Source organism: Choloepus didactylus, chromosome 10 (genome assembly GCF_015220235.1).
Source record: "Choloepus didactylus isolate mChoDid1 chromosome 10, mChoDid1.pri, whole genome shotgun sequence".
Taxonomy (NCBI): domain Eukaryota; kingdom Metazoa; phylum Chordata; class Mammalia; order Pilosa; family Megalonychidae; genus Choloepus; species Choloepus didactylus.
In genome coordinates this window covers 92,742,078-92,768,794 of record NC_051316.1, presented here as the reverse complement: position 1 = coordinate 92,768,794, position 26,717 = coordinate 92,742,078, and the positions used below count along the sequence as shown (strand labels likewise).

Here is a 26,717-nt window from a genome sequence, read left to right as displayed (position 1 = left end):
CGAGGCCCCGCCCCTTGGGCCGCCGCGCGCCCGTCGCGCGCGAATGTCCCGGGTCGGGCTGCAGAAGGGGAAAGAGGGGGAGGGGAGCGCAGCGCGGAGGGCTGGCCCCTACGTCGCTGCGCTCCTTCCTCCCGCCTCTTCGCCAGGCCCTGTGTCTCCCCGCCGCGGCTCCGCCCCCTCGCCCCGGCGCTCCAGCCAATGGCGAGGCAGCGCGAGCCTCTCCGGTTGGGGGTGGGGCGTGCGCGCGAGGACTGGCGCGCCTGCGCTCTGCCGCCCGCCCCTCGCCGTGAGGAGGAGGTGGTGGAGGAGGAGGCGGCTCGCGGAGAGCGAGCAGCGAGCTACAGCGCGGAGCGTGAGTGAGGGAGCCCAGTCGCCTGCCCGCCAGCTTCTGTCGCCGCTGCCGCCTCCTCTCCGTAAGCAGGAGCCCCAACCGGGGCCCGGCATCCTGCCCTAGCCCCAGCGCCTCCCTCGTCGTTAGGCCGCGAGGGCAGCGAGAGCGAGGGGGAGGGAGAGCAAGCGCCAGGAGGAGGCGGCCGGACCGAGTGAGCGCCAGCGCGTGTGGCTTGAGGGAAAGCCGCCTGCCCGCCCCCTTCGCCTTCCCTTCTCTCCCCCTCCCCGCTCCCCCCCCGACCGCGGAGCAGCACCATGTCGGCGCCGGCGGCCAAAGTCAGTAAAAAGGAGCTCAACTCCAACCACGACGGGGCCGACGAGACCTCAGGTGAGGAGGAGGCGAGGCCGGGGGCCGGCCCGCGCCGCCATTTTCGCCGCCCGCCCCGGCCCGCAGTCGCCGGCGGAGTCTCGGACGCGCGCGGGGGGCGCTGGGCGGAGGGGGGCGGCGGGCGGGCTGGGCGCGGGGTGGCCACAGGCCTCGGCGCCCTTTTTTGTGCGCGGCGGGGCCGGGGGCCTGGGTGGCGCCGCCGCGGCGGACTGCGATGCGAGGCGGGGGCGCTGCAGGCCTCCTCGGCGCGGGCGGAGGAGACCCCCCTTCCTCTCCCCCCTCTCTCGCTCTCCTCCCCCTCCCTCCCTCCCGAGAAGCCTCTCTTTATTGTGCTCCGCCATGATGCCTCGCTCCCATCAGCCGCCGCCGCCACCACATGGTGCGGCCGGACGCGGCCCCGCGCCCGGGCCTCCCGCGCGGCTCCCCCTTTCGGCCCCCCCCGCGGGCGGCGCCCCCGGCGCCCCCACCCGGAGGCTGGCTACCGCGCGGCCTTCTGCCGCGAGGTTGGGCGGGGTGGGGGTGCGGGGAACCACGCGGCGGGCCGCGCACTGGGCCTAGTCCGGGTGCGAGGATGCTCCGGCCGGCCCCGGACACGGTCCCCACGTGGAGTGGCTACCCCTTCGCGGCGGCGTGCTGAGAAGTCTAGCGCGAGCAGCCGGAGTGTCGGAGGGTCTTTAAAATGACTGTTAGAAAACATACTAACCTTTTCGTGGAGGCTTTTTCGGCAATGGGGGGAGGTGCTGCAAATCCCGGGATGGTCACCGGAAATGAACCGTTGGATCAAACCCCTTCACGCCCACTTAGCTTTGTAGGCTTTGCAGTCTTTACAGGGCAAAAAGGACACCTTTTCATAGCACACCCCCTTTTCCTCCTCTCCTCTTTTTGTGCTTCATAGTTTTCTGACTTGGTAGTTGCTCCCTGTGTACTACAGAACCGTGTGGTGTCGCACTTGAAGCCAGCAGCTCGCCTGAAATTGGGTTGGGGGGAGGTGAGAAAGGTCACATTCAAGTCCTGGGGTTCACCTTACTCTAAGTAGAGTGTTTAGGTTGGTGAAGTAGTTCCGCGTGGCTTCCCTTTGTAGGTGTGTCTGTTGCACTAATGCAATAGATATTGAACAGAATTTTCAACTTTCTAGAAAAAGTGTTTCTACCATTGGTGTATTGATAGCCTAATGGAGAGATTAGTTTCCTTATATTCTTCTGTTCAGCTGGTATTCTGTAGCAAGTATCTAATGTGATAAATAAAAATCTCCTAATGAGGTTTTTCTTCTTTTTGTAATAGAACTGTGATAATTGGCCTCTTTTTTTCCCCAGTAATGGAACTCTTAAAAAGTGCTACAGTCAAAACCATTTTCTAAGTAGCCTAGTAAGATAGCGTGATTGGTGAATGGCCCTTTAATTAAAAGTAATTTGTCAACTAAATGAATGAACACGTGGAAAGCATGCCGTATAGTAGACAACCCCCTCTTTAAAAACAGTTTTATTGAGATGTAATTAACATACCATAAACAGTGTTTCTTAACATTGGGAAAACTAGCGTTTTCTGATTAGTATTGAGTCTTACGCAACTTTTTCTTGCAGAAAAAGAACAGCAGGAAGCAATTGAACATATTGATGAAGTACAAAATGAAATAGACAGGTAAAGATTTTCCTAATTTCCTTTGGCGATATTCTCTATGAAGTGTTTACTGGCCTGGTAGTCATTAAAAATATGGTCAATTAAATCTGTGTCTATTAAGCAGGGAGATGATTGTAACTTGGTTAGAAATGGTATGAAAATTATTTGTCAGATATTTGTATAGTCACCAAAAAATATTTGGTGAAAGTATATTGACCTTTTGAAAGATTGGGTTTCTTTCAGAGGCTACAAATTGCTTCAATTGCTATGTGTAGACTTCTTACTGTTCAGCATTAGGCATCAGTGTTGCTCTGGCTTACCTTATAACTTTGTTACTTGATTAGCAGCTTAAGAAAAAATCCTGCCTGAGAGAAACAATTGATGTCCTGGTAATAGAGTAGTAGATGAAGTAAATATACAATGTTACCAGTATGCTCAGTTTGAGAACTGTCTTACTGGTGCTTATTGTAAATCAGGCTGAATTTCTTGCTAATAGCCATCATGATTTTGGCATCTACATCTACAAAAAAAGATGATTTGTTTATGATAAATAGGTATTGTTATAAAGCCAGTAAGAATATTCACTCTGTAGCCTCATCAATTTTTGTGGTTGTCAAATCCCATTGTCAACATGTCTTTTCATTTGCTCCAGACTTAATGAGCAAGCCAGTGAGGAGATTTTGAAAGTAGAACAGAAATATAATAAACTCCGCCAACCATTCTTTCAGAAGAGGTCAGAATTGATCGCCAAAATCCCAAATTTTTGGGTAACAACATTTGTCAACCATCCACAAGGTATGATTTCCCCCCAGTGAGTGGAAGGGTATTACTAAAAGGAAGATGCTAGCATGTTAGTGAATGAAGAGACCTCATACTGGATTGCACATAGAGGATGAAACACACAAAAGAGAAAAAGACGTGAAAGTAAATGCTTTCTATCTATTTGGAAGAGACTGTATTTTAACTTTGAATTGTTTAATTATTTGATAATAGATGGTGACAGCTTTGACACTCTTAAGTAGTTAAGAGCTCTTTGATTTTCTTCAGTTAATAATGGATTTCTGAAACCAAAGATGCTCACTAAATTGGATTGTTATTAATGTTCATTTGTTTAAACTTCACTTAACCTGTAATTTGTTGGTCTAGTGTCTGCACTTCTTGGGGAGGAGGATGAAGAGGCACTGCATTATTTGACCAGAGTTGAAGTGACAGAATTTGAAGATATTAAATCAGGTTACAGAATAGATTTTGTAAGTATCAATAATTCATGTTGTTTGCCACTATGGAAATTAATCTCAGCTTTGTTTAGAAGAGCTTTTTAAAAATTGATTTCTAACCCTTTAATCATTTATCCTAGTATTTTGATGAAAATCCTTACTTTGAAAATAAAGTTCTCTCCAAAGAATTTCATCTGAATGAGAGTGGTGATCCATCCTCAAAGTCGACTGAAATCAAATGGAAATCTGGAAAGGTATGCATTTAGGAATTGGACAGGATATTTTGTGTATTTTGGCTTAGTGGAACTTAACCAATTCTTGGTGCCCTGGTAATAAGCTAAATACAAAATGTGAAAATATAAAATGTACCAATGTGATAAAATTTAGAGCTCTCATTAAAATTATAATGCAAGTTTGTTTTAAGAATTAGGCAAACTTGGGGATTTCTATATTGGTAATTGAGTTCTTCAAATGGTTTGCCCTTTCCCCAAAACCCATTTATGCCTGCATTTAAGTTAAGGTATATTTATTAATTATCATACTGTGTAATGGCATTTTTTTAAAGTGGAACTAATTTTATGAAAAAAATTCAGGTGTGGCCTTGTCTTCAAAAACTTGTCATCAAATTAAGAGGGCGCAATCTTGTGGATCTAGGATTTTAGAGCTTGCTCTTTACAGACCCCCTGTAAATTTTATAATTACAATTTTAGACAATGATAATGTAGATAATATACTGATGTCTATATTTGGTTCTGCTTTGAGGGAAAATTTGTTATTTTAGATTACAGGGAATTTAATATTGCAGACAGCCTATATCAAAAGTTCTTTCCATCTTCATTTAGGACTTGACGAAACGTTCAAGTCAAACACAGAATAAAGCCAGCAGGAAGAGGCAGCATGAGGAGCCAGAGAGCTTCTTTACCTGGTTTACTGACCATTCTGATGCCGGTGCAGATGAGTTAGGAGAGGTCATCAAAGATGATATTTGGCCAAATCCATTACAGTACTATTTGGTGAGTGGCAAATGCTCTTGTATTCAGTGTTGCACATGTGTCATTTGATAAAAAATGAGTGTTTAAGGTAATTTTTTGTTTTTTTAAGGTTCCTGATATGGATGATGAGGAAGGGGAAGGAGAAGAAGATGATGATGATGATGAAGAAGAAGAAGGATTGGAAGATATTGATGAAGAAGGGGATGAGGATGAAGGGGAAGAAGATGAAGATGATGATGAGGGAGAGGAAGGAGAGGTAAAAGAAAAATTGGCTAAATCTTAGAAGACTAGAATCTTTATGCCCATTCAGAGCTGAACTGATTCTTAAAGAATTCGCCGTGTTACTTGATTGTGTAATGGAACTGACCCAGAACTGATTGTGTGGGTGATATAAACCCTTCTCTGTCTCAAGAATCAATAAAAATTTTGATAATCGCATTGTATCCATAATTTGACTAGTTCTGCTTTTGGATTTAGTTTTTATGGTTTCTCAAGCCTGTCTTTCTAACCAGTACTTAATGAAAGTGATAGGCTGTGCAGCTGGTTACAGTCCTAGGAAATCTCCCAAATAACAAAAACCTGCAAACTTTAGGATTCTTGACTAGTCAGATTGGAATAGATTAGTTTTCATTTGGTTTGAATTGTTTGGTATGAAATGTGTCCAATGATGTGGTTAGTGCTGAAAAGTTACTAATTTATCTGGAAGAATGTCACTGGGCTTTTTCAACATAGAGTCAATGCAGATTGATGTATAGGTTCAGAAATTGGGTGCCCATATTGTTTTCCTTATGTTCTATGGGATCCATCATGGTCTGTAGAGCATATGAAAACTAGTGAGTATTAACCCTGAAGATTTAACCGCCCACTTTTTTCTTACAGGAGGATGAAGGAGAAGATGACTAATAGAACACTGATGGATTCCAACCTTTTTAATTTTCTCCAGTCCCTGGGAGCAAGTTGCAGTCTTTTTTTTTTTTTTTTTTCCCTCTTGTGCTCAGTCGCCCTGTTTTTGAGATCTCTTTTCTCTCCTTTACACCATGATTCTCAACTTATTTTGGGGGAAATACCTTGCGCAGAATACAGTGGGAAAAGAATCTCTACCCATTTCTGTTCCAAATTCGTTTTTATACCTTCCTGTCTTGGCAACAACAACAAAAAACTTTATGGAATCAACACACCACCGTGCTCTGTGGGAAAAAAGAGAAACCTTCTGCTTCCTTCACTCAGCTGGAAGCTGGAGGGTGCTAGGCCCCTGTGTAGTAGTGCATAGAATTCTAGCTTTTTTCCTTCTTTCTCTGTATATTGGGCTCAGAGATTACACTGTGTCTCTATGTGAATATGGACAGTTAGCATTTACCAACATGTATCTGTCTACTTTCTCTTGTTTAAAAAAAGAAAAAAAAAACTTAAAAAAATGGGGTTATAGAAGGTCAGCAAAGGGTGGGTTTGAGATGTTTGGGTGGGTTAAGTGGGCATTTTGACAACATGGCTTCTCCTTTGGCATGTTTAATTGTGATGTTTAATGGACATCCTTGCAGTTTAAGATGACACTTTTAAAATAAAATTCTCTCCTAATGATGACTTGCCCTGCCACTCGATGGGAGAATCAGCAGAACCTGTAGGATCTTATTTGGAATTGACATTTCTCTATTGTAATTTTGTTCCTGTTTATTTTTAAATTTTCTTTTTGTTTCACTGGAAAGGAAAGATGATGCTCAGTTTTAAACGTTAAAAGTGTACAAGTTGCTTTGTTACAATAAAACTAAATGTGTACACAGAGGATTTGATGCTTTTCTCTCAGAACAGATACAATGTAGATGTTCCAAGTTTGACTTTTTTAACACATCATTGTCAAACTTTGTCACCCTATCTCCAAATTTTTTGATACGCACTTTGCAGGATGACCTCAGGGCTATGTGGATTGAATAAAGGGATTTGAGTCAATGTATTAATGTCTCCATAGCTGGGAAACATTGTGGGAACAATTTGCCATCAATTTCTGAAAAGACATCATTGGTGATATCAGATTGCTCAAAATTCAGTTTGAGGGTTTGTACCCTTGTTTTTAAAATGTCTAGTTGGCATTTTTTTAAATGGGCTTTTATTTATCTGGATATAATAATGAAAATAGTGCCTGCCACCACCGTCAGCCAGACCTGGTGCTCTAAGGCCAAGTTACATGTGGGGCAGTTGCTGGCATGTCTTCACTGGCACTAAAATGTGACCAAGAAGAAGGGCTCCGTGTAGGAAGTCATGTTGGTGAGAAACTCAGGTTAGGATTACTTTTTGTCTGAAGTACCAGCTATCTAACAAAGCTTTCTCAAATGAGACTCATCTTTGTGAATCTGGGTGAGATGATGGACTCTGCTTGGTCTGCTATATGCCACTGTGCATATAACAATTTGAGAAGCTACCTAATGCATAAGCTTTTAATGCTGTAAAATATAATAGCTAAAATTCAATGCCACTTAACTTTTTCAGAGATGAATTTAATGGCCAGCCTGGTCAAATTCAAAGCTTTTGATGTATAAAACTTTATAAATGGAACTATTCCATCAAGAGGCAAAGTGTATCAAAACCTGTTTAGATGGATAGTATGTAATTTTTCTGCACAGGTCTCTGTTGAGTGAATACATCACTGTATATCGGTCAGGAATCTTGCTCCAATAAAGGAACATAAAGATTTTTTTTTTGACTGGGGTCATTCTCCTTGTTTTGTAGAGAAATGTTACTTGCTTTTGGATTTAGATGGTAAAGTTTTTTGTTTGTTTTTTGTCTGTTTTTTGCATTTTTAGTGACTGGGAAGGGGGAAAATTGCTCTATGGGATGGTGGGGAAACTGCTCTTTAAATAGGGTCTGACAGTAAGTGGAGCATAGATCTATATGAAGAGGCTAGAGTTGGTCCATTGTAAGTCATAGGCAAATTGCTGGCTCAAACCTTGTTTGGAATGCAGTTAATAGTTCCTGAGGGGGATTCTGTATTTTGATTTAAAGGATTTTCACTGGGTAAAACAACAACTGAATAAATAACCATTAAGTAAGTCTTGTGTCGTACAAAGACAGTTGACCATAACTGCATGTTATGGTGAGTTGTAGGGCTGTTATATTATAAATGTTGATTTATCTTTTGGATGTGGATCCCTTAAGGTAATATGCTCTAGACTAATGTCTCAAATCCTGTAAAAGAGTGCTAGGTGGTTCTCTGATGGTCTTTAATATTGGAAAGGGTTGAATGAATGGCTTAAAGCTCCTTTGCTACAAGGACATTTAAGAAGAGCAAAACAAATAGTGACTTCTAGGTAGTTTTTCTATAGGAAGCACATACTCTTCTAAAGCTGTGCCATACTCTGCTTATGAGGGGAATTTAATAACTTCATGATTTGGGACTGTAACTTATAATGCGTCCTTACACTTGTTTTCAAAACCTAAAGGAATGCTCTATTCTAGACCATCCCTGCAGTTGATGAGGTTACTTGATTTGCATCTTAAACTGGACTCCCCTACTTCCATAGCAGGCTAACACTCAGGTGTTCATAAGCCAATTTTGATTCAAATTTAAAATTCAAATGACTCACAGGATAACTGGACATCTTACCTGCTGACAAATTTGCTTTACATCTGGCCAGATTGCTTTACCTAAGTTGGCTGCTTGGTTTCTAAAAGGCATGAGTTTTTAACTGTTGCATGGAGTTTGGGGGCCTTTGGACTTAAGAGGATTTCTGAACAATTTTTTTTAATCCATTTGGTAATCATTACTGCTTTATAATGCCACGAGTTTCATGGTCTCAGCTGGTCCCAATACTAGGTTTGTCTGCCTTTTTTGTTAGATTTTGATATGAATCCTTTCTGGCTGTTGGGGGGGAAAAAAAAGGAATTCTGTTGCAAAGAATGAAGACTCAGGATTTTCTGAAGACCAAGACAAGTTCTTTAGGAGATGAGTTAATACCCACTCCAATTGTTTAAAGAGGACAACAGTTTTGCATTTTGAAAAGTCTGTCCTCCCCCCACCCCTAGCAGCAACCAGTGTTTATGAAGGGTTACGGGTTTACTTTTTACCAGGTCTAGTTATAACAAGAATAGTGAAGACATTGAAAATGGAGTGGGGGTGTGCCACCTTGATTGGTGACATTGTGTACTCAGATCTACACAAGGGAGGCAAGTCTAAATGTCTTATGGGTTGATGTTTCCAAAGTTTATGGGAAGGAGGAAAGTTTCATTATGTGGCCTGCTAGAAAGTTTTAGGTTCCTTTCAGACTGAATGTTTATACAGACATTTTAACAGCCAATTAGCTGGAATTTGCACTATCTGCTGGATGTTAAACTTGAACTTCAGTTTTCCTAAGATTTGCAATCCCATAAATTGCCATCACCATCAAATATGTAAAATGCAGATAAATGTAGTTATCTGCTCAGGCTTCCATAAGCCCAGGACTTAAGTTCCCTATAGTTTGTACTCTGGAGGCCATGGAAACTTTGCTTTTGCCCAGCCTGTGTGCATTAGGAAAGAGGTGAATAGGTTCTGTTAATTCTGATCTACTCTCCCTTAATGTAATATGTGAGGCAGTGAAACACTTCATAGCAGACTCAAAGCTATCTTGACTTATTCTTCCACATAATTCAGCTTCTTGGCTCAGGGAGTAGATAAATGACCCTTGAGATGGACAATAAATACCTTCCTGTGGAGAGTTACTTGAATCAGGTTACCCATTTGACTTCCAGAAGTGGCATTCACCCATCAATTCAAATACATTTTTAAAGTGTTAATTAGTGTTGTTGGTATGACTGTTTGCACTATGGGGGAATTCCTTGAAAGGGGGAGCTTGCTAATTTGATTCATGGATTTTTTTTTAAACCTATGAACTGCAGTCAGAAGCTGAGAGTCTTTACATTCTGCTCTGGACAGCTGGATGGTGAGCTCCATTTTGAAGCATCTATGTGCTCTATATGCCTGGTGTTTGTCTTAAGGTTCTCTAATGTATAATAATTCTGATAGGCGTAAACAGTTTGCCTCTAATTAAAACATCTGGACAGGCATGTCCTGCTGAACCAAGTTGTCTCCACATATATTGATAACACTTTGATTTCCCATTGTTAGGATAACCCAGGATTGCCATGGCTTGCCAATTTCTTTTCCAGTCCATTGTGAGGGAGGTGGTCAAAGCAAAGTGCAACTGACATCGTTTCGTTCAGTGAAAGCACTGGAGGGCGCCTCTTCCAAGGCAGCAAATAAGCCACCCTTGATATCCTTGCTCCTTCACTTCGGAAGTTAAAAGTACCTTTTCCTTTTGGTTCCTTGTAGGAGGCCCCTGGTGAAGACCTGGCGCAAACTACTCGTAAGCACAGTATGCCCAGTATTGGTGAAAAGGCCTTAGGCTAGGCAGTAAAGAACCAGGATTCCCCCTGACAGGCAAGCCAACGCTGGGCAAATTGTGCAGACTAGTTATCACTTTCCTGAGGCAAAGAAAGGTCAAGTGACTTGCCCAATTTCACAAGAACTAAATGCTTTTCTAATGTTTAGATGGACTCGAGTTCAAAAGTGGAACAGTGGTTCTGGCTGACCATAAAGCTATCAGGTTAAATGGTGGGGGTCAAGAGACGTTTGGCTCTTTCCTCTGTAATTTATAATTGGGGTGAGGTTTTACTTTTTTCCACACACATGTTCTTACAGTGACTAATATCTTTCAGAAAGGGCCAACCACTCCGTGGGGGCAATAGTTTGAGATTAACCCATTTTACACCACAACAACCTAGACTCAGAGACGGAGGGACTTGACCCAGGAGACCCAGAGCGTTGGGGGGCGGGGGGAAGCCAGGTCCTGGCAGAGCGAGGAGGAAGAGGAGTGGACCCGCCACACAGGCTGCGACCCCGACATGGCGACTTAGCGCCCCGCCCCGCCGTTGGCAGCGGGTGCTGTCTCCACCCGGGCCTGCCCCTCAGAGCGTTCCGCGGGGCAACGCTACAAACTTCTGCTTTTCCATCTTGCGCTTGGCATGGTCAATGTCAGCGGGAACTGGACCCAGAAGAGGGTGCTGGGTCCCAGGTCCGGCGGATTTTCGGATCCGGACGAGGCACTGGGGCTTCAGAATTCAGGAGTGCAATCGGGGGCCCTGACCGGCTCATCCGAAAGGCGGCGCTGATTCCAAGGTCCCGGAAGGGCCAGCGGTTCTCGGGAGGGGGCGCCCGATCCCGCGTCTTGGGCGCAGCTTCCCGGGAAGTTTCAAGTTTGAACGTCCTGGCGGAGGGACCGGGGCTTCCGGAACCCGAGTGGTCAGGAGGAAGGGCCCGAACGGTCCGAGCGGCGCCATGGAGGAGGGGGCGCCGCAGCAGGTGAACGGCGCCGGGAGAGACCCGACTGTGGCCGGGGGCCAAGGGGGTGCGGTGAAAGCTTCACTCTTACCGCGGGTGCCCCAAGCTTCGGCCGCGTCCCCAAGCCCTGCCCGCTAAATCCGCGACCCCAACCCTGCCGCGCGTCTCTCCCAGCCCCTGGGATCCCCACTATACCTTCTCAGGGAGGACCTGAGTACTGGGCTTAGGCTGTTTATGGCTCTTGGAAATTGCCCCAAAGGAGTCGTCAGGATGACTCAGAGCCAGTTTAGGATTTTTTCCGAATCCACAGTCAGGGCCACCAGGGTGGGCTCCAAAGTTTCCTAAAATCTGTTCTTCAGGCGGGAATGTAAGGCCGATGGGAATTAGCCGGGAAAGCAAAGGTGGGGGCCCGTGGGTGCACATGGGGAGGGGGTCCTGGTGGGAGAAGGCTGTGTGTGCACTGGCAGGGGTCCTATCCGTGCACTTTTGAAGGGTCCTTCCCAGAACGCACAAGGCACGTGGGGTGTGTGTACGCGAGGGGGTGGGGCCTAGCCCACGCGGAGTGGGAACCTTCCGGTATACAGAGGGTTCCAGTTTCAAATGCTGAGGGATGCGGGGTCCTTGGGCAGAGCTGGCAATCGGTGCAAGTGGGCACAGAGACCAAGGTTGTGTGTGTGTGTCTGTTATTAGGGACGGGAGGCGTCCTAACCCAGAACAAATAAGAGGGGGCAAGTATGTACAAGATAAGGTCCCAGATCAGAGCAGAAAGAAGGTGTGTGTATACATGGCGGGATTCCAGTTGAGAGAGATAGGACCTTGGGATTTAAGTTCAGTGTGGGATATGGTAGAGAGTCCAATTGCTCAGGGAGCCCTCAGGCCTGCAGTCCACCCCCTCCCACCCCCTTCCTCCGGAGGTCTGTCTGCCTGTTCCAGCAGTGACTTGTACACATTTTCCGATTTCCTCTGAACCTCCACCCAGTGGCAGAAGGGTGACTCAGGACCCTGGTGGCCGGGCCCCCAGCTCCATGAGATCTTTGTTTGCTCAGGCCTTTGGCTCTGGCCCTCTCTCCTAGGGCGGTCAAAGGATTTCCTGAGCCTCGCCCCTGCCCTCTGAGAGCCAGGCCCAGCTGGCCAGCAGAGGCCTGGGGTGAGAGTCCCTGAGGCTGGGGTGGTCACACCTTCTACCAGGCTCAGGAGATGGAGAGCCAAGAGGTAAGGTGAGGGGCCTGGGGGCCCTATAAAAGCTGAGGACAGCTTTGGCACAGATTACTTTGAAATGGCTCCTGGGGAGGAGGTTTTCCTTTTCCTTGTTCTAGGCTGGGGTAAAGTAGTGAGAGAGACTTCTACTTCCTCCCAGGAGCTGAGCTGGGAGTGGGCCCTTGGAGTCCTCCTCAGCTCCTCTCCGTGCCCTGCCTTGGCACCTGTAGCACTGGGACATCAGAGGAGCAAGCCTTGGCCTCTTACTCAGGCCTCCAGCTGCCCTCTCCATGTGATCTTGGGAGAATCCCTTCTCAGTTCCGAGCTTCTTTTCCCACCTACCCTGGTGCCCAGATTTAGAAAATGCAGCTTGATTAAGGTGCTTGAGAGAGAGAGACTGGGACCCAACAGATGGTGGCATCTCTTTCTGTATGGCTGTGACTGACATTGGGCAAGTTACTTAACCTTTCTTTGCCTCAGTTTCCTCATCTGTAAAATGGGGATAATAACTGCACCTTCCTTGTGGGGTTGCTTTAAGGATTAAATGAGCGAATATATGTAATGGTCTTAGAACAGAACCTGGCATCCAGTAAGCACTGTATAAGCATTAGCAAGTTTTTTCTTCACCCTTCTCTTTTTCTGAATGGCAGAGGAAGGAGCATGGGCTGGATAAGTGGACTTTGGGATTCCATCTGGTGTAGGGGTATTGAGCTCTAAGTTCAGAGAAATTTCCCAAACCTTCTGTGTCGGTCCCGGCTGCTGTGTACTTCTCCTTCTGTTCCTCCACCTGTGGTGAACAAAGGCCCATGGGAAGAGCTGCCTGGTGTGACTCCTTCCCATTCTTCCACAGCATGGGGTGGGCCACCGGCCCCCAGAGGATGAGAAAGAACTGATCCGCCGGGCCATCCAGAAGGAGCTGAAGATCAAGGAAGGTGTGGAAAACCTGCGTCGTGTGGCCACAGACCGCCGCCACCTGGGCCATGTGCAGCAGCTGCTGAGGTCCTCTAACCGCCGTCTGGAACAGCTGCATGGGGAGCTGCGGGAGCTGCATGCCCGCATCCAGCTGCCCAGCCCAGCTGGTGAGTGAGGAATCTGAGCAGACCCCTCAGGACAGGCGGCACCAGGGTGACCTGGTTCCTGGGCCTTGTGCCTGACCACCGTGTGGCCCCAGGCAGGCTGCCTCACCTCTCTGAGCCTCCTCAGGACATTCTCTGCCGATACCTCTTTGGAGGGGAGAGGAGGAGAACGCTAGGCTACGGAAGGAGTGAAGGGGTGAAATCTTGGTTCCTGGTAAGGGGCTCATGTGCCCCACATTCCCTGCACACAGAATCTGCAGCCTCAGGACCCCAGCCACGGGCAGAGCAGTCAAGGGCTCGGCATCTGGAGGCTCTACAGAGGCAACTGCAGGTGGAACTGAAGGTCAAGCAGGGGGCTGAGAATATGACCCACACTTATGCCAGTGGCACCCCCAAGGTAAGGCCCCTGGAGACTGATAGGGAGGCAAGGCTCCAGCCTCCTATCTAAGGGGGGAGGCATAAACTCTCAATTATAAGAGGAGGTGTAACTATTTCCCCTATTATGATAAAGAAATGCAACCCAGCCTTTGACGCCATAGGGGAGACACAGTTCCAACCCTTAGTCTGATGGGGGAGGCAAAGCCCCAAATTCCAATTTGGTGGGGAAGACATGGCTCTAACCTCTAATCTAACAAAGAAGGCACAACACTGGTCTAATGCGGGAATCCCAGTCCAAGTTGAGAAGGCCCAGCCATAGTCCCGACTCCCAGCATGATGTAGGGAGCGCAGCCCCAGACCACATCTTATAGGGGAGGACTAGCACCAACCTTGACCTGATGGAGAAAGTTTGGCTCCAGCCCAATTCTGATGGGAAGGCTTGACTCCTTCCAGCCCTGAGGGAGGAGGCTCTGGCTCAGTCCTGGTCTGATGGGGTATGTGCTATGGCCCCATAGGAGAGGAAACTCCTGGCAGCTGCCCAGCAGATGCTGCGGGACAGCCAGCTGAAGGTGGCCCTGCTGCGGATGAAAATCAGCAGCCTGGAGGCCAGTGGATCCCCGGAGCCAGGTGAGGCCTTGAGAAATGGGGATGGGCCTTAGGACTGGGAGGAATCCTGCCTGACCCCTTCTGTCCTCCTCAGGTCCTGAGCTGCTGGCAGAGGAGCTGCGGCATCGACTGCGGATTGAAGCTGCTGTGGCTGAGGGTGCCAAGAACGTGGTGAAGCTGCTTGGCAGCCGGCGAACACAGGACCGCAAGGCACTGGCCGAGGTCAGACCATGACCGCCTCCCCTTCCCGCTCTTCTCTGAGGGTCTGCTTGTTCCCATGCCACCCTCTGCAGTGGTGGGAGGCACTGCTGGATGGCCATGCGGGGGTGGAAAGGAGGGAGCAGGGAGGGGTCTCAAAGTGGCCTGGGCTGCTGAGCAGCCCCTTGCTGATGCCCCAAGGGCCTGCACCTGCCTGTATCCACTCCTGCAGGCTCAGGCCCAGCTCCAGGAGTCCTCCCAGAAACTGGACCTCCTGCGGCTGGCCTTGGAGCAGCTGCTGGAGGGACTGCCTCCTGCCCACCCACTGCGTGGCAGGGTGGCCCGGGAGTTGCGGACTGCTGTGCCTGAGAACCCCCAGCCTTCAGGGATACTTGTGAAGCCCACCGCCATGACAGGTAGCCAGGATTCCCTCTCCCTTCAGAGCCCTCCTCCCTGGTGGGGGAGGACCCTGAAGCACGGTGGGGAAGAACTTTGGAGTCCGGTGTACCTGGGTTCCAATCCGGCAGCTGACATCCCCTCTCTGAACCTCAGTTTATAGGGTTGCTGTGCAGAAGCAGTGAATTGTTGGAGGTACGGTATAGTGCCTGGCACGGTCAGCACTTGATCAATGTAGCTATTTTTTGCATTGGTAACTATAATAATGGTTAAAGCACCAGTGTTGGGGAGCTTACAGCCCTGGGGGCCTTGGTTCCCAGTCCCAGGCCTGGGCAGCTCAAACTAATAGAAAATTATTTCTTATAGAACTGAGAGCTATCTCCTTGAAGCAGCAGCTGAATTGCAATCAACAAATAATCTGAGAGCACTGGCTTTCTGCTGGGCCCTGAGATTCCCCACTGGGATACAGTAGGATCTAGAGGGCCCAGCCCATGCTGGCACAGAGCACTCGCTGGGGTGGGGGAGTGTGCAGGGAGGCAGCATTTCATGGTGAGCAGGGCTAGGTGGGACCTCTCACCTGGCCTTGGGGAATCAGGGAATGCTTCCTGCGGGAGGTGGCATCTGAGCTTGGTCTTGAAGGACCTGCAGGCATTGTTCAGGTACAGAAGCTGGGGAAGGCAGAGGGGATAGCAGGTTAAAAGGCCTGGAATTCAACTATTTGGGGCCACCTCATATCCTGTCTCCTGGCTAAACACCCCAGTTCTTCCAGTCGTTCTTCCTAAGATAATCTTCCCACCATGGGCATCTGCATTTGTTTATGAAGTCTCTGAGTGTAACTTCCAGGCCTGGACTCCCTAAATTGTGTACTTGGGCCCAGTTTGTGTCCTCAAAATCTGCTTGATTCCTACTGCTTCCTCTACCCTTTGAGAGACAGAACTCTAGTGACCCTAACAATGAACACTCTCGGTTGACAAAACACAATTTGCACCCATTGTGGGAGGTGGGGGCAGAGCTGGGACTCATCCCCACTGTACAGATGGGAAACTGGGGTCCAAGAAGGAAGTGGGACAGGAAGCCAGGCCTCTTGTTCCCTGACCCAAGCTCTTGTCCCTGCCATGGTGCTTTCCAGGCCCCGGTCCCTGGGCATCTCATCGTGTACTATGGCTTCATGTGGCCTAGGCTGAGGCCTGAGCCTCTGGCTCCTCTGCCTGTGTCCCTGCAGCCACCCCCCTGTCCCCCTGCATATGGGGGATGCTCAGGAGGTCTGCCAGTTGTTTTGCTCCAAGGATGACAGATGGCTGCCAAGGCCTAATGTGGTTGGGGTCTGGTTTCAGCCACCTCCAGGAGAGGATGGCATTCCTGGGGTCTCAGGGGCACATTGGTGGTGGTGGTGGGAGGATGGCACCTGACAATGCATCTACCCCCATGCATCTCCACAGGGACACTGCAAGTCCATCTCCTGGGCTGTGAGCGGCTGCTAACCATCGTGCCTGGACGTTCTCCAGCGGCCGCACTGGCTGGGAGCCCCTCCGAAGGCTGGCTTTGGGCCAGAGCCAAGCAGCGTGGTGGGGGTGAGCTGGCCAGTAAGTAGGGGCTTTAGGGAGCGGGGGTTGGTGGGGTGGGCAGCAAGGGATCTCCTGCTCGTGGCCTGCCCTGAGCCCCAACTCTGGTCCCGCAGGTGAGGTGCTGGCTGTGCTGAAAGTGGACAACCGCATCGTGGGCCAGACAGGCTGGGGGCCAGTGGCCAGGCAGTCCTGGGACCAGACTTTCATCATCCCCCTGGAGCGGGTAAATCTGGCCTTGTGTGCTCTTAGGGGTAACCTTAGCCATGGGGTGGAGGCTAACCAGATTGGGCCTGATGCTGTGGCTCCCTGCCACAACCTGGCCTTCCCCACTGTAGGCCCGTGAGCTGGAGATTGGGGTGCATTGGCGGGACTGGCGGCAGCTGTGTGGCGTGGCCTTTCTGAGGCTCGAGGACTTCCTGGACAATGCCTGTCACCATCTCTCCCTCAGCCTGGTGCCACAGGGGCTTCTCTTTGCCCAGGTGCTCACTGCCCCCTGCCCTCACAGGCCCTGGATCTGTCAGAGCTGGAAGAGGTAGACTGTGTGACCCACCCCCTTATTTGAGGCCAGAGGAAGGGGGTCTCTGGGAATGTCTGAAGGATTCCCAGCCCTTCTTGGAGGAGCAGTGGAAAGAGCACTTCACAGGAGTCTGGAGGCCTATGTCCTTATCCTGACTCTGCCCCTGAGGCATGTGTGACCCTGGACAAACACGGCTTCTCTGGGCCTCAGTTTCCCCACTGGTACCAATGAGGGCCTTGAATCCATCTCTCTGGGCCCTTCTGGCTCCTGTATTCATTGATGTTGGGAGCTCAGGCTGGGATGCTGGAGGCTGAGGAGATGTCATGGCTGATAGGATGGCAGACGGGGGGGGACGGGTCCTTAGCCCTGACCCCTGACCCCACAGGTGACCTTCTGTGACCCTGTCATTGAGAGGAGGCCGCGGCTGCAGAGGCAGAAACGCATATTCTCTAAACGCAGAGGTGTGGAGGGGGTGAGGGCTGTGTCTGTAGGGAGCAGGGCTGGGGCTGTTAGGGTGCCCTGGGACTGAGCCCCCCAACTTTGCCCCTCAGGCCGGGACTTCCTGAGGGCGTCCCAGATGAACCTCAGCATGGCAGCCTGGGGGCGCTTGGTCATGAACCTGCTGCCCCCCTGCAGCTCCCCAAGCACCATCAGCCCCTCTAGAGGATGCCCCCAGACCCCAGCCATGCCCCGGGGGTCCACTGACCCTGCCTCCCCCAGGTGAGGAGCCCTTCACTCCAGACTGCTTGCCTCTCTGTGGGTCCCCCTCTCTCTAGGCTAAGTCCATAGCTGTCTTTCTGTCCCCATTGCTCACTGTCAGCCCTGCCTCTGTCTCTGTACGGCTGTGTGTCTGTCCGCACCAGCCATTCCATCTGCTGTGCCCGGTTGTGTATCTTCTGTTTCCTCCCCACACTAATTTCCCATCCAGGAAAGCCCCTGTGGGAGAAGAGATGAAGCCCCCTCCCAAGCCCCCACGCCTCTACCTGCCCCAGGAGCCCATCCCTGAGGAGACTCCGGTGAGGGGCAGGGGGACGACAGAGCTTGTAGCCCCTGGGGGCTACATGGGGGATAGGGGTGGGGCTCACGGAGAGAGAGGAAAGGAAGCCCAGCTCTGCCCTGATTGCCCTCTCCCCTCACAGTGCACCAAACGCCCCCATGTGGAGCCCACGACCAGAGTCCGGCCGTTTCCAGCAGCCTCCCCCACCAGGTACCTCCGTCAGACCCCACATGTGTGCTTGAGCAATCTGGCCCTCTGCTTGAGTGTTTGTATCCCCTTTCAGCGATCACTCTTCAGCCCCTTGGTGTGTTCACTGGCTCGCTCTCAGGTTCTTACCTTGCTGAGCTCACCTTACTGAGTCCCGGCTGTTTCCCAGACCCCAGGAAACTGCTGTCTAGGAGCCCCCACCTTTGGTTCTCCATCCCCTCCTCTGCGAGCCCCGTAGGTGGGGACAGCTCAGGACTGGGCATGGAGGTTTGGAGCAGCTCCTGTTGGGGGCTCGCACTTGTTCTAGGAGCTTCCCGTGTCTTTTTTCTCTTACAGGAAACCCCCCCGGCTTCAGGACTTCCGCTGTTTGGCCGTGCTGGGCCGGGGACACTTTGGGAAGGTAGTGGGCTGAGGCGGGTGCAGTGGAGGGGGTTGGGCAGGATGCTGGAATTCTGCGGGGGAAGTGGATAGGGGGTGAAAGCTCAGGGGGGCTCCCCTGTACTGCCCACCTGGAGCCCAGCCTCTCTCTGATCCCCAGGTCCTCCTGGTCCAGTTCAAGGGGACAGGGAAATACTACGCCATCAAAGCACTGAAGAAGCAGGAAGTGCTTGGCCGGGATGAGATAGAGAGGTGTGTGGCTGGGCCAGTGGGGTCTGCCAGGCCTTCCCCAGCCACCTGACCCCAGAGGATGCCCAGAATGGCTGTAGCCAGGACTGCAGGCACCCCAAAGGCTGCAGGCACCGCAAAGGCAGGCACTCCAAAGGGCTTTGGAGAGGTGTCCCAGTGAGGGCTGAGGGTGCAGGCTCTGGGGCCAGTCAGGCCTGGGTTCTCTTTTTAGACCCTGTAATTATTAACTGTGTGTCCTTAGGCAGGTGACCTTTCTGAACCTCAGTCTCCTCATCTGTAAAATGGGGACAGTGGTGGTTTTGTGGGTTCAGTGACCCGCAGGGACCCTCAATACATAGAAGCCATCACTACCTGCCTGGCACTTTGACTGAAAACCCACGGGTGAGGGGTGTTGTGTGGGTGGCAGGGCACAGCCAGTGGAGTTTTTCTTCCCTCTAAAACCCACACCCTCCCCTGCAGCCTGTACTGCGAGAAGCGGATCCTGGAGGCTGTGGCCCACACGGGGCACCCCTTCCTCCTCTCCCTCCTTGCCTGCTTCCAGACCCCCAGCCATGCCTGCTTCGTGACTGAGTTTGTGCCTGGCGGTGACCTCATGATGCAAATCCATGAGGATGTCTTCCCTGAGCCCCAGGCCCGGTGGGTTCCCAACCCTCCTCTTTGTCTCTGCCAGCAGTTTTGCTGCTTCCCTGTGTCAGACTTCCTTCATCACAAAAAGCATGGAGTCAGAGAGGTCTTGGTGCAAATCCTGGCTCCAGTTTGCACAGGGTTTGTGACCCCACTGGTCCTCAGCTTATGTAGCTGTGAATTGGGCTAAGGCATCTATCTTATAGAATTGTTGCATAGATGAGAGGAGCATTTGTAAATTGCCCAGCACAGGGACTGGTGAATACTAAATACAAGATGGGTGACAGCTGGAGCTGTTTTATTTTTGCCCATCCAAATACAGGCTCAGGAGGCAAAATACCTGGGTTTGCATATCAGCTGTTTCCTACCCACAGTGACTTCCCCTGGGCAGGTCACTTACCTGGAGTCTCAGATCCTCTCCTGACAAATAGGCATGTTGATTATCAGTCACAGAGGCTGCTGGGAGAATAAGGTGTGTGGAACTCCTGGCACAATTAAGACACCAGGGAGGGTAGTCCACAGCAACCTTGGGACAGTCACCTGGAGGAGACCCCCCAACAGGGGCATGAGGCTTGTCAAGTCTCTGTCACCCACCCGACTCTGGTTGGGACATCCAGGGGTCCCCAGGCCACGGGTAGCCTAGTGCCTCCCTACCCAGCCCCTCGCAGTCCTGGGCCTGACCTCTCCCCCACTCCACTGCCCCAGGTTCTACCTGGCCTGTGTGGTCCTGGGGCTGCAGTTCTTACATGAGAAGAAGATCATTTACAGGTAACTTGCCCCAGAGGTGCTAGCAGGGGAGGAAAAGGGAGATGCTGCCCTTCTCAGGCAGCTCTGGAGTGGGTTGCTGTTCCCTGGGTCTCTGCCCTTGTCATCCCCTTGATCTGTTTCCCTTGCCCTCAGGGACCTGAAGTTGGATAATCTCCTGCTGGATGCCCAGGGTTTCCTGAAGATTGCAGACTTTGGGCTCTGTAAGGAAGGTGGGTGCTGCCGGTGCAGGATCCCCTGTCCAGGCTTGCCCACCCAGCCCAGTCAGTGGGCAAGTGGCATCTCCCAGACAATCCTCTTTCTACCCACTGATGGCCTGGTTCCCCCACTCCGGCTTTTTCTTGGGGACAGCTGGGCACATTGGCTTTTCCTTCCCAACCTCAGATGCTCTTAAAAAGCCCCAGCTTGCACTTGGCTGGAGAGGGAAAGCCCATGGTCTCGGCTGGTAGAAGGAATTGGGTTCTGCTTTCTGTGTGACCTTGGCATGTGAGCTTGGCTCTCTGAGACGGAGCTTCCTCATTCAGTCACATGGCAATAATAACTGTTTCCACCTCCTAGGGCCAGGGGGCGGGGTAAGAGCTTGGCATGGGGTCCTGTACATGGGATCATAAGGGTTGGCTGTTGATTCTGACAACCACACAGGTTGTTGTGATCAGAGCACACAAATGGATGTCGTTTTTGCAGGGATCGGCTTTGGGGACCGGACAAGCACCTTCTGTGGCACCCCAGAGTTCCTGGCTCCTGAGGTGCTGACCCAAGAGGCCTACACACGGGCGGTGGACTGGTGGGGGCTGGGTGTGTTGCTCTACGAGATGCTGGTGGGTGAGGTGAGCACTGGGCCCAGGCTGCTGGGGCATTGGTCAGGGTGGGGTGGGGTGGGGGGTGCCCAGGGACCCTGCTGAGCCCCCATCTCCACAGTGCCCGTTCCCGGGGGACACTGAGGAGGAGGTGTTTGACTGCATCGTCAATGCGGATGCCTCGTACCCCTGTTTTCTGTCAGTGCAAGGACTAGAGCTCATTCAGAAAGTAAGTACTACCAGGTCCAGGGCTGGGGCAGACGGCTGCTCATGGCTCACGTGCTCTCTGCCATCCTCCTTGGAGCCGAGGCCCAGCTCGCTTGGGGCACCTGAGGAGGTGGGCAGTGCCTGGGCTGCATGCTTAAAGTGAGCCCTGTCCTCTTCCCCAGCTCCTCCAAAAGTGCCCGGAGAAGCGCCTGGGGGCGGGCGAGCAGGATGCTGAGGAGATCAAGACACAGCCTTTCTTCAGGGTGAGTGGCTGGGTGGCAAGGGTGCCCAGCAGCACCTGGCCAGAGTGGGAGGTGTGGGGTGATCCCTGGGGGCCGCTGTTCCCGTCTCAGGTCCCTCTGCCCTGTGCTCGTAGACCACAGACTGGCATGCCCTGCTCACCCGCACTGTCCGGCCCCCCTTTGTGCCCACCTTCTGGGGCCCTACAGACCTGCGCTACTTCGAAGGCGAGTTCACGGGGTTGCCGCCTGCCCTGACCCCACCGGACCCCCGCAGCCCACTCACTGCCCGCCAACAAGCTGCCTTCCGGGACTTTGATTTCGTGTCTGAGCAATTCCTGGAACCATGAGGGCCTCTCCCGGCATCTCCAGCTATCCCTGGCCCCAGACTCTTGTAGCTGCTGCCCTCCTGCCTGTATGCCTGTGTGCCCTGTTCTGGATGTCCAGGCCTTGCCTGGTATTTATGAGCCCTTGGGGCTCTGTGTGGTGCGGCCATGGGGCTGCTCTGTCCTGGGGCTGCTCAGTGTCACTGGGCCAAGTGCTTGCCCTCCCCCTCTCACCCAACCCTTCTCTGCTTCCCAGTGAGACCTGGACCAGAAAGGGCGCCATAGGGCGGAGCGGTTTGTTTTATTTTTTTAATACTTGACTTGCTTTATGGATTATTAAATTTGTAAAACTGTGCTTGACAGAGGCAGCTTGGCTTGGGGTGGTGGTGGTGGTGGAGGGCTAAGAATCGAGGGGTCCAAGTCCCCTGCGAGTCCTCTTCCTTCCCTTCTTCCTTTGGAGGGCAGAAGTGCCCACTGAGGCAGGCATTGTCTTTACGCTCTGCCCTGAGGTCTAGGAGGAGTGGGCAGGAGTGAAGAGCCCCACGCTCTCCGAGGGCAGACCCCAGCTGGAGGCAGCCCCTCTGGTTTTCAGGCCCAAGATGGCAGCCCTGTCTCCCAACAATCCTAAACAGTTTGGCTGCTGCCCTCTTCCTCCTCCTCGGCCCAGAGGGTCTCCCAGGACCCTGAAGGCCATCCACAGAAGAAGTGGGCCAAATTGCGGATCAGGCCGCGGTCAAAGGGGTTGCCAGAGCGCTGGCGGAGGTAGGCAATGCGGTGTGAGGAGATGAACTCCCAGGTGGTGGTGTTGCTGGCCACCAGGTAGAGGTGTGAAGCCAGGAGCAGGCCGGCCACAAAGGAGAAGAGGGACAGCAGCAGGAAGGTGGCAAACAGGAGCCCACTGGACCGTAGCCACAGCCCCCAGGGCTGGAAGAACCGGAGGCCTGACCTGCAGGACAGGGACAGGGGACCCAGAGATGGTAGGGGGCAGGGGTGCCTCTCTCCCTCGGCTGGGCCCCAGGGAGCCTGGGTCAGCAGATCACTTGGGAGAGAGTCCCAGGCTTCTGAAGAGGGAGCCTCCCTCAGCCAAGGGAGACCTGGCATGCCATACACCTTGCAGGAGCATGCTGGCCACCCTCCCCCCTTGCCCACGGCAGCACCTACCATGCCAGGTTCAGGCCCCACAGAAGCACCACCAGCTGCAATGCCAGGTAGGCCACAAAGAGCGGGTGGTTGCGCTCCCCCACGCAGTTCTCCATCCAGGGGCAGTGGTGGTCGTAGCGGCGGACACAGTGGCCGCACTCACGGCAGTGCCGGGCCCGCAGGGGCTGCTGTGGGCATGGATGAGGGCCTGAATCTGGGAGGCCTTCCTGGAGGAGGGGTGAGGCCAGGGCTTGGCCCCAAGACCCAGGGTCCTAGGGCAGGAGGAGGTCGGGGAGTCTCATTCTGCCCCCCAACCCCGGCCCTTCCCACAGGGTTCCCTGCGTCACTCACCACCACCAGGCAGCATCTGCAGCACCGAAGGGGGAAGGCCTGAGGAACCATGGCCATCTGCTCCTCCTTGGGCTCCACCTGAAATGGGAGGGACAGAGCATAAGGTGGGGTTCCCCTTGGAAGGCAGTGATGGGCTGGGCTTAGCTCTAGGCATGGACAGTTCGGGGCCCATCCCACGTAGAATGCTGGCAGTGGGTGGAGCAGAGTGCCAGGGACTGAGGGGTGGATGCATGACCCTTGCAACTCACTTCTCTGAGCTTGGTGATCTCATTTGCAGGATGGGGTTTTAGCTGTTCCTGCCACACAGGGCTAGCAGAAGGATTTACAGAGATGCTCCACAAAAGACCTCAGCACAGAGTCTGGCATCTAGACTGTTCCTGGGGCCTTGGGTAGGAGAGATTCAGGCCCCAGGGTCCCCACCGGTTACCTGGGGCTGGGGCTGGGGCTGAGTGTTCACGTAGCCTGGGTCCATGAGTGACACAGCCAGGTAGAGCAACAGGGAGCCCAGCACGAGGAGAAGGAAGGTGAGGGGCAGGAGCAGCTCTCCCTGCTCTTCCCACTGCCGCAGCTCTGGAGAAGCCAGAGGAGGAGAGTGAGGCCAGGGTCTGGGCAGAACGGGAGGGTGTAGGGGTGGGGTACAGTTGGAGGTAAGACTGGGTGTTTCTGACAGAGCAGAGGCCTGGGGATGGGGTTCAATGAGTGGTCAGGTGCAGCTGCAGCATGGGCTTACAGGAGGGAGAAGGTGGGGCTCAGTCAAAAAAGCAGTGTGCACTTTATCCAGAGGGCAAAGGGAACCATGGGAGGTTACAGGGTCATATTCCTGTTTCTGAAAGCTCTCCCTCTGGAAGCAGAGAGTCCTGTCCAGGTGGGAGAGCAAGGCGGGTGGACAAGGGCACTGGCAAGGAGGGTGAAGGGGAAAGGATGGATAGAGGGGGTTATGGAGGTCGTAGGAGCCAGATTTGACTGGATGTGGAGGGAGAGGGAGGAGGGGTCCAGACTGTCTCCTGGATCTCTGGGGTCTGTCATGAGGACCGCAGCAGGGAGAGACTGGCCAGGTCTGAGGTGTCCACGAGACAGAAACGCAGGACGGTGGGGCTGGCAAGCCCGGATGCTGCAGAGGGACATGAGGGGAGCCCAGGTCAGGGAAGGGTACAGTGGGTTTATGCCAATGGAGGTGACAGGATTTGGGGGATGTTGGGCGCTGAGGAGTAAGGGGGCATAAGACAACCAGACAGCAGAGTGTGGACAACTCTGGTATCCCTTAAAGGGAGCAGAGAAGGAAGAATGGTTGCGGGGTGGTCGTTTTCTGATGGAGAGACCTGAACAGGCTTTTAGGCTGAAGTGCCAAGGCGGCTGAAGAGATTTGAGGGAGTCTTGGGAGGAAAGTAAGAACGGCCCTCAGTCCTGGCCCCAGGGGCTCAGGCTGGACCCTAGAGGAAAGGGTGGGGGTTGGGCTGCTGTGGCCCGTAGTGGGGAAGGGGGAGAACTTTCCTGGAGGCCAATATGGCAGGTGAAGGGCTGGGTAGAGGACTACTTCAGGGGAGTGAAGGGCTGGAGGTGTGTCGTGTCAGCGGGTGCTAGGAGGGCAAAGAGGATGGAGGGAAAGGTGGGTGACTGGCCGCTCCCTGATCTGGTGCTCTCTTGACTTGGGGTGGGGAGTCTGGATTGGGCAGTTAGTGGCCATGGAAGTGGGTGGGATGACGGTTCTTGAATCCAGTTGATCCTCAGGATTTTACTGATAGGGAAGATTGAGAGTCAATTTACGGTTAGGATCAGGGAGATGGGGACTTGAGTCGGTCCTCGGATCTGGTGGGCACCGGATGGGTCCTGGATGGCTAGGGCATCCGGCAGGGATTAGAAAGATGCCGGGATTAATTAAGGATCCACTGGGTATCAGGCGGAAAGCAGGTGGCTCTAGAAATGACAAATATGGAGGGGGCTTCAGGAGCTGGTGGAATTAGAGTGGACCAAGCGAGTCCCAAACGTCTGGGGAACCACGCGGGATCGGGTGGGTCCGGGTTCACGCGGGGTCCGGCTCACCGGTATCGTGCAAGAAGAGTACCAGCGTGATCCCCCAGGTCAGCACGGTGTGCCCGGTCCGCACCAGGACCCCAGGGCCGAAGAGCGCCCAGGGCGCCATTGCCTCGGCCTCGGGCCCTACCCGGAAGAAGCGCCGGGGGGGTGGGCCCTTGCCAGAGGGAGAGTGAGAGAGAAAGGGTAGGGGGGTGGTGGCCACCCGGGGATTGGCGGATCCGGAGAGTGGGCGGGGCTGGATTGGGTCAGGGAGGCTGCCTATTGGATAGCAACTGCGGGCGAGTGGGCCCTCGAGCCAACAGGTGCCTGAAGAGGCTGAGGCGGGGCCGGCGCGCGCGCAGCCGGTTACTCCCTCAATCCCAGCCCCCAGCAGCCAGGTAACTTTCGAAAGCCCGAGAGTAAGGTGTGTCTCGGCTCCGCCCCCGCCCCACGCCCCAGTCTCGCGCATGCGTTCAGCAACATTGGCGCTTCAATGATCCAGGGGCTCTTCTCAGTCCAGGCTGCCGCCTTTTGTCGGTCTCAAAGTTGTGGTAACTGAGGCCTCAAGACGGGCAGGACTCGCTCAAGGTTGCTCCGTAGTGAAACTTTATATCTGATATTCGTGCTCAGCTACTGGAAAACGGAATCAGAAAAGACAAACTGGAGGTTTGTGGTGTGGTGATTCTGGCTATGGGGGTTCAACGGGTCAGACAGTCACAAATACCAGCACTGCCCCTTCCTACTTGTGTGATCTTGGGTAAGTTACTGGACTCCTGAGCTCTGTTTTCTATCTATATAATGGCAATGACGATAGTACCCACCTCCTAAGGTGGTTGGGAGGAATTAAATAATGGAGTCTCCCCTGCTGTAAACCACCATGTATATACCCCATCAGACCGACTTTCCCAACCGGAGGCTTCAGGCTTTTCTAAGATGAAACCTTATCCTGCGTTGCTCAAACTCCATCAACTGATCCTCAGTGTCTTTCCCATTCGGCCCTGCCTCTCTCTTCTCCACCCACACCTCCCATTGATACCAATATCACCTTCTTCCTATATCAGATGGGCTCCCCACTCAGACCTTATAGCCTAACCTGAAATTTGTTGTTATAGGGACCTATTTTCCCTATCCCCTGTGGTTCTGGTGGGAAGATCCCTCACCCCATAGTGAAGTGGGAAGCAGGGAATGGGCATGTGATTCAGTGAGGCCAATCATAACCCTAGGTGGTGGGCTCAGCAGGGCCAATTAGACTCATTCCATGAAATTTACTAAATAGATGCTGAGAGAGAAAAGGATATACCTTTCTTTTGGATCAAGCATAAAGAATAGGATATAAGGGCAACCAGCAGCCATCTTTAGACTGTGAATAGAGTCTGTCTGTGGCAGGAGAAAATGAGGCCAACTTGTAAAGATATATAGAGATGAGCACCATTGATAGAGGGAGCAAGAGACAGTCTTAACAACATTGTTTGAACATCCTGGATCCAGCTATGCCTGAAGCTGATCCTACCCCTGGGTTTCCCAGTCACATTAGTCAACGATGTTCTAAGCTGGGTAGGGTTTTGAGTTGGCTATCTGTCACATGCAACTTGGTGTTGATTACTGCAAGGGATGCACAACTGTGCCAAGTGCACATTTTC

General features: G+C 52.3%; 3 protein-coding genes across 11 annotated transcripts; 2 read left to right on the top strand and 1 right to left on the bottom strand.

The window, feature by feature from the left end:
* Window positions 1–270: 270 nt before the first annotated feature.
* SET (SET nuclear proto-oncogene) lies at window positions 271–7,236 on the top strand. 2 transcript variants are annotated; one of them, XM_037798680.1, is made up of 8 exons: window positions 271–718; window positions 2,299–2,356; window positions 2,988–3,130; window positions 3,482–3,585; window positions 3,693–3,806; window positions 4,395–4,565; window positions 4,654–4,800; window positions 5,424–7,236. In XM_037798680.1, exons 1-8 carry the CDS (start codon window positions 646–648, stop codon window positions 5,445–5,447), a joined length of 834 nt encoding a protein of 277 aa, XP_037654608.1. In that variant the 5' UTR covers window positions 271–645; the 3' UTR covers window positions 5,448–7,236. The 2 variants fall into 2 exon arrangements, with proteins under 2 accessions (XP_037654608.1, XP_037654607.1); XM_037798679.1 differs by lacking the exon at window positions 5,424–7,236 and having other exon boundaries at window positions 4,654–4,987.
* A 3,518-nt stretch (window positions 7,237–10,754) lies between these two features.
* On the top strand, window positions 10,755–21,928 carry PKN3 (protein kinase N3). Of its 5 annotated transcripts, none has more exons than XM_037798668.1 (22): window positions 10,755–10,872; window positions 12,899–13,127; window positions 13,376–13,521; window positions 14,018–14,129; window positions 14,203–14,330; window positions 14,539–14,722; window positions 16,142–16,273; window positions 16,381–16,490; window positions 16,603–16,746; window positions 17,170–17,245; window positions 17,336–17,504; window positions 17,713–17,800; window positions 17,924–17,991; window positions 18,325–18,388; window positions 18,527–18,618; window positions 19,075–19,251; window positions 19,945–20,007; window positions 20,140–20,216; window positions 20,689–20,831; window positions 20,923–21,030; window positions 21,191–21,271; window positions 21,385–21,928. In XM_037798668.1, exons 1-22 carry the CDS (start codon window positions 10,849–10,851, stop codon window positions 21,595–21,597), a joined length of 2,628 nt encoding a protein of 875 aa, XP_037654596.1. In that variant the 5' UTR covers window positions 10,755–10,848; the 3' UTR covers window positions 21,598–21,928. The 5 variants fall into 5 exon arrangements, with proteins under 5 accessions (XP_037654596.1, XP_037654597.1, XP_037654594.1 ...); XM_037798669.1 differs by having other exon boundaries at window positions 16,142–16,285; window positions 21,458–21,928; XM_037798666.1 differs by having other exon boundaries at window positions 16,142–16,285.
* Window positions 21,864–25,257, bottom strand: ZDHHC12 (zinc finger DHHC-type palmitoyltransferase 12). Of its 4 annotated transcripts, none has more exons than XM_037798675.1 (5): window positions 25,105–25,257; window positions 23,492–23,634; window positions 23,065–23,142; window positions 22,735–22,985; window positions 21,864–22,519 (listed from the first exon to the last, which is right to left on the bottom strand). In XM_037798675.1, the coding sequence occupies exons 1-5, from the start codon at window positions 25,202–25,204 to the stop codon at window positions 22,198–22,200; spliced, it is 894 nt and encodes a 297-aa protein (XP_037654603.1). In that variant the 5' UTR covers window positions 25,205–25,257; the 3' UTR covers window positions 21,864–22,197. The 4 variants fall into 4 exon arrangements, with proteins under 4 accessions (XP_037654603.1, XP_037654604.1, XP_037654605.1 ...); XM_037798676.1 differs by having other exon boundaries at window positions 22,735–22,901; XM_037798677.1 differs by having other exon boundaries at window positions 22,735–22,898.
* Window positions 25,258–26,717: the final 1,460 nt, after the last annotated feature.

Excerpts from the sequence above, each read along its gene's own strand:
- SET (XM_037798679.1), top strand. The coding sequence starts at position 646 with ATGTCGGCGCCGGCGGCCAAAGTCAGTAAAAAGGAGCTCAACTCCAAC. Across the intron at positions 2,357-2,987 it reads GTACAAAATGAAATAGACAG|ACTTAATGAGCAAGCCAGTG; the intron begins GTAAAGATTTTC and ends CATTTGCTCCAG. Across the intron at positions 3,807-4,394 it reads TCAAATGGAAATCTGGAAAG|GACTTGACGAAACGTTCAAG; the intron begins GTATGCATTTAG and ends ATCTTCATTTAG.
- PKN3 (XM_037798666.1), top strand. The coding sequence starts at position 10,849 with ATGGAGGAGGGGGCGCCGCAGCAG. Across the intron at positions 10,873-12,898 it reads AGGAGGGGGCGCCGCAGCAG|CATGGGGTGGGCCACCGGCC; the intron begins GTGAACGGCGCC and ends ATTCTTCCACAG. Across the intron at positions 20,008-20,139 it reads GAGAAGAAGATCATTTACAG|GGACCTGAAGTTGGATAATC; the intron begins GTAACTTGCCCC and ends CCTTGCCCTCAG.
- ZDHHC12 (XM_037798675.1), bottom strand. The coding sequence starts at position 25,204 with ATGGCGCCCTGGGCGCTCTTCGGCCCTGGGGTCCTGGTGCGGACCGGG. Across the intron at positions 23,143-23,491 it reads AGCCCCAGCCCCAGCCCCAG|GTGGAGCCCAAGGAGGAGCA; the intron begins GTAACCGGTGGG and ends CTCCCATTTCAG. Across the intron at positions 22,986-23,064 it reads GCAGATGCTGCCTGGTGGTG|GACCCTGGGTCTTGGGGCCA; the intron begins GTGAGTGACGCA and ends CTCCTGCCCTAG.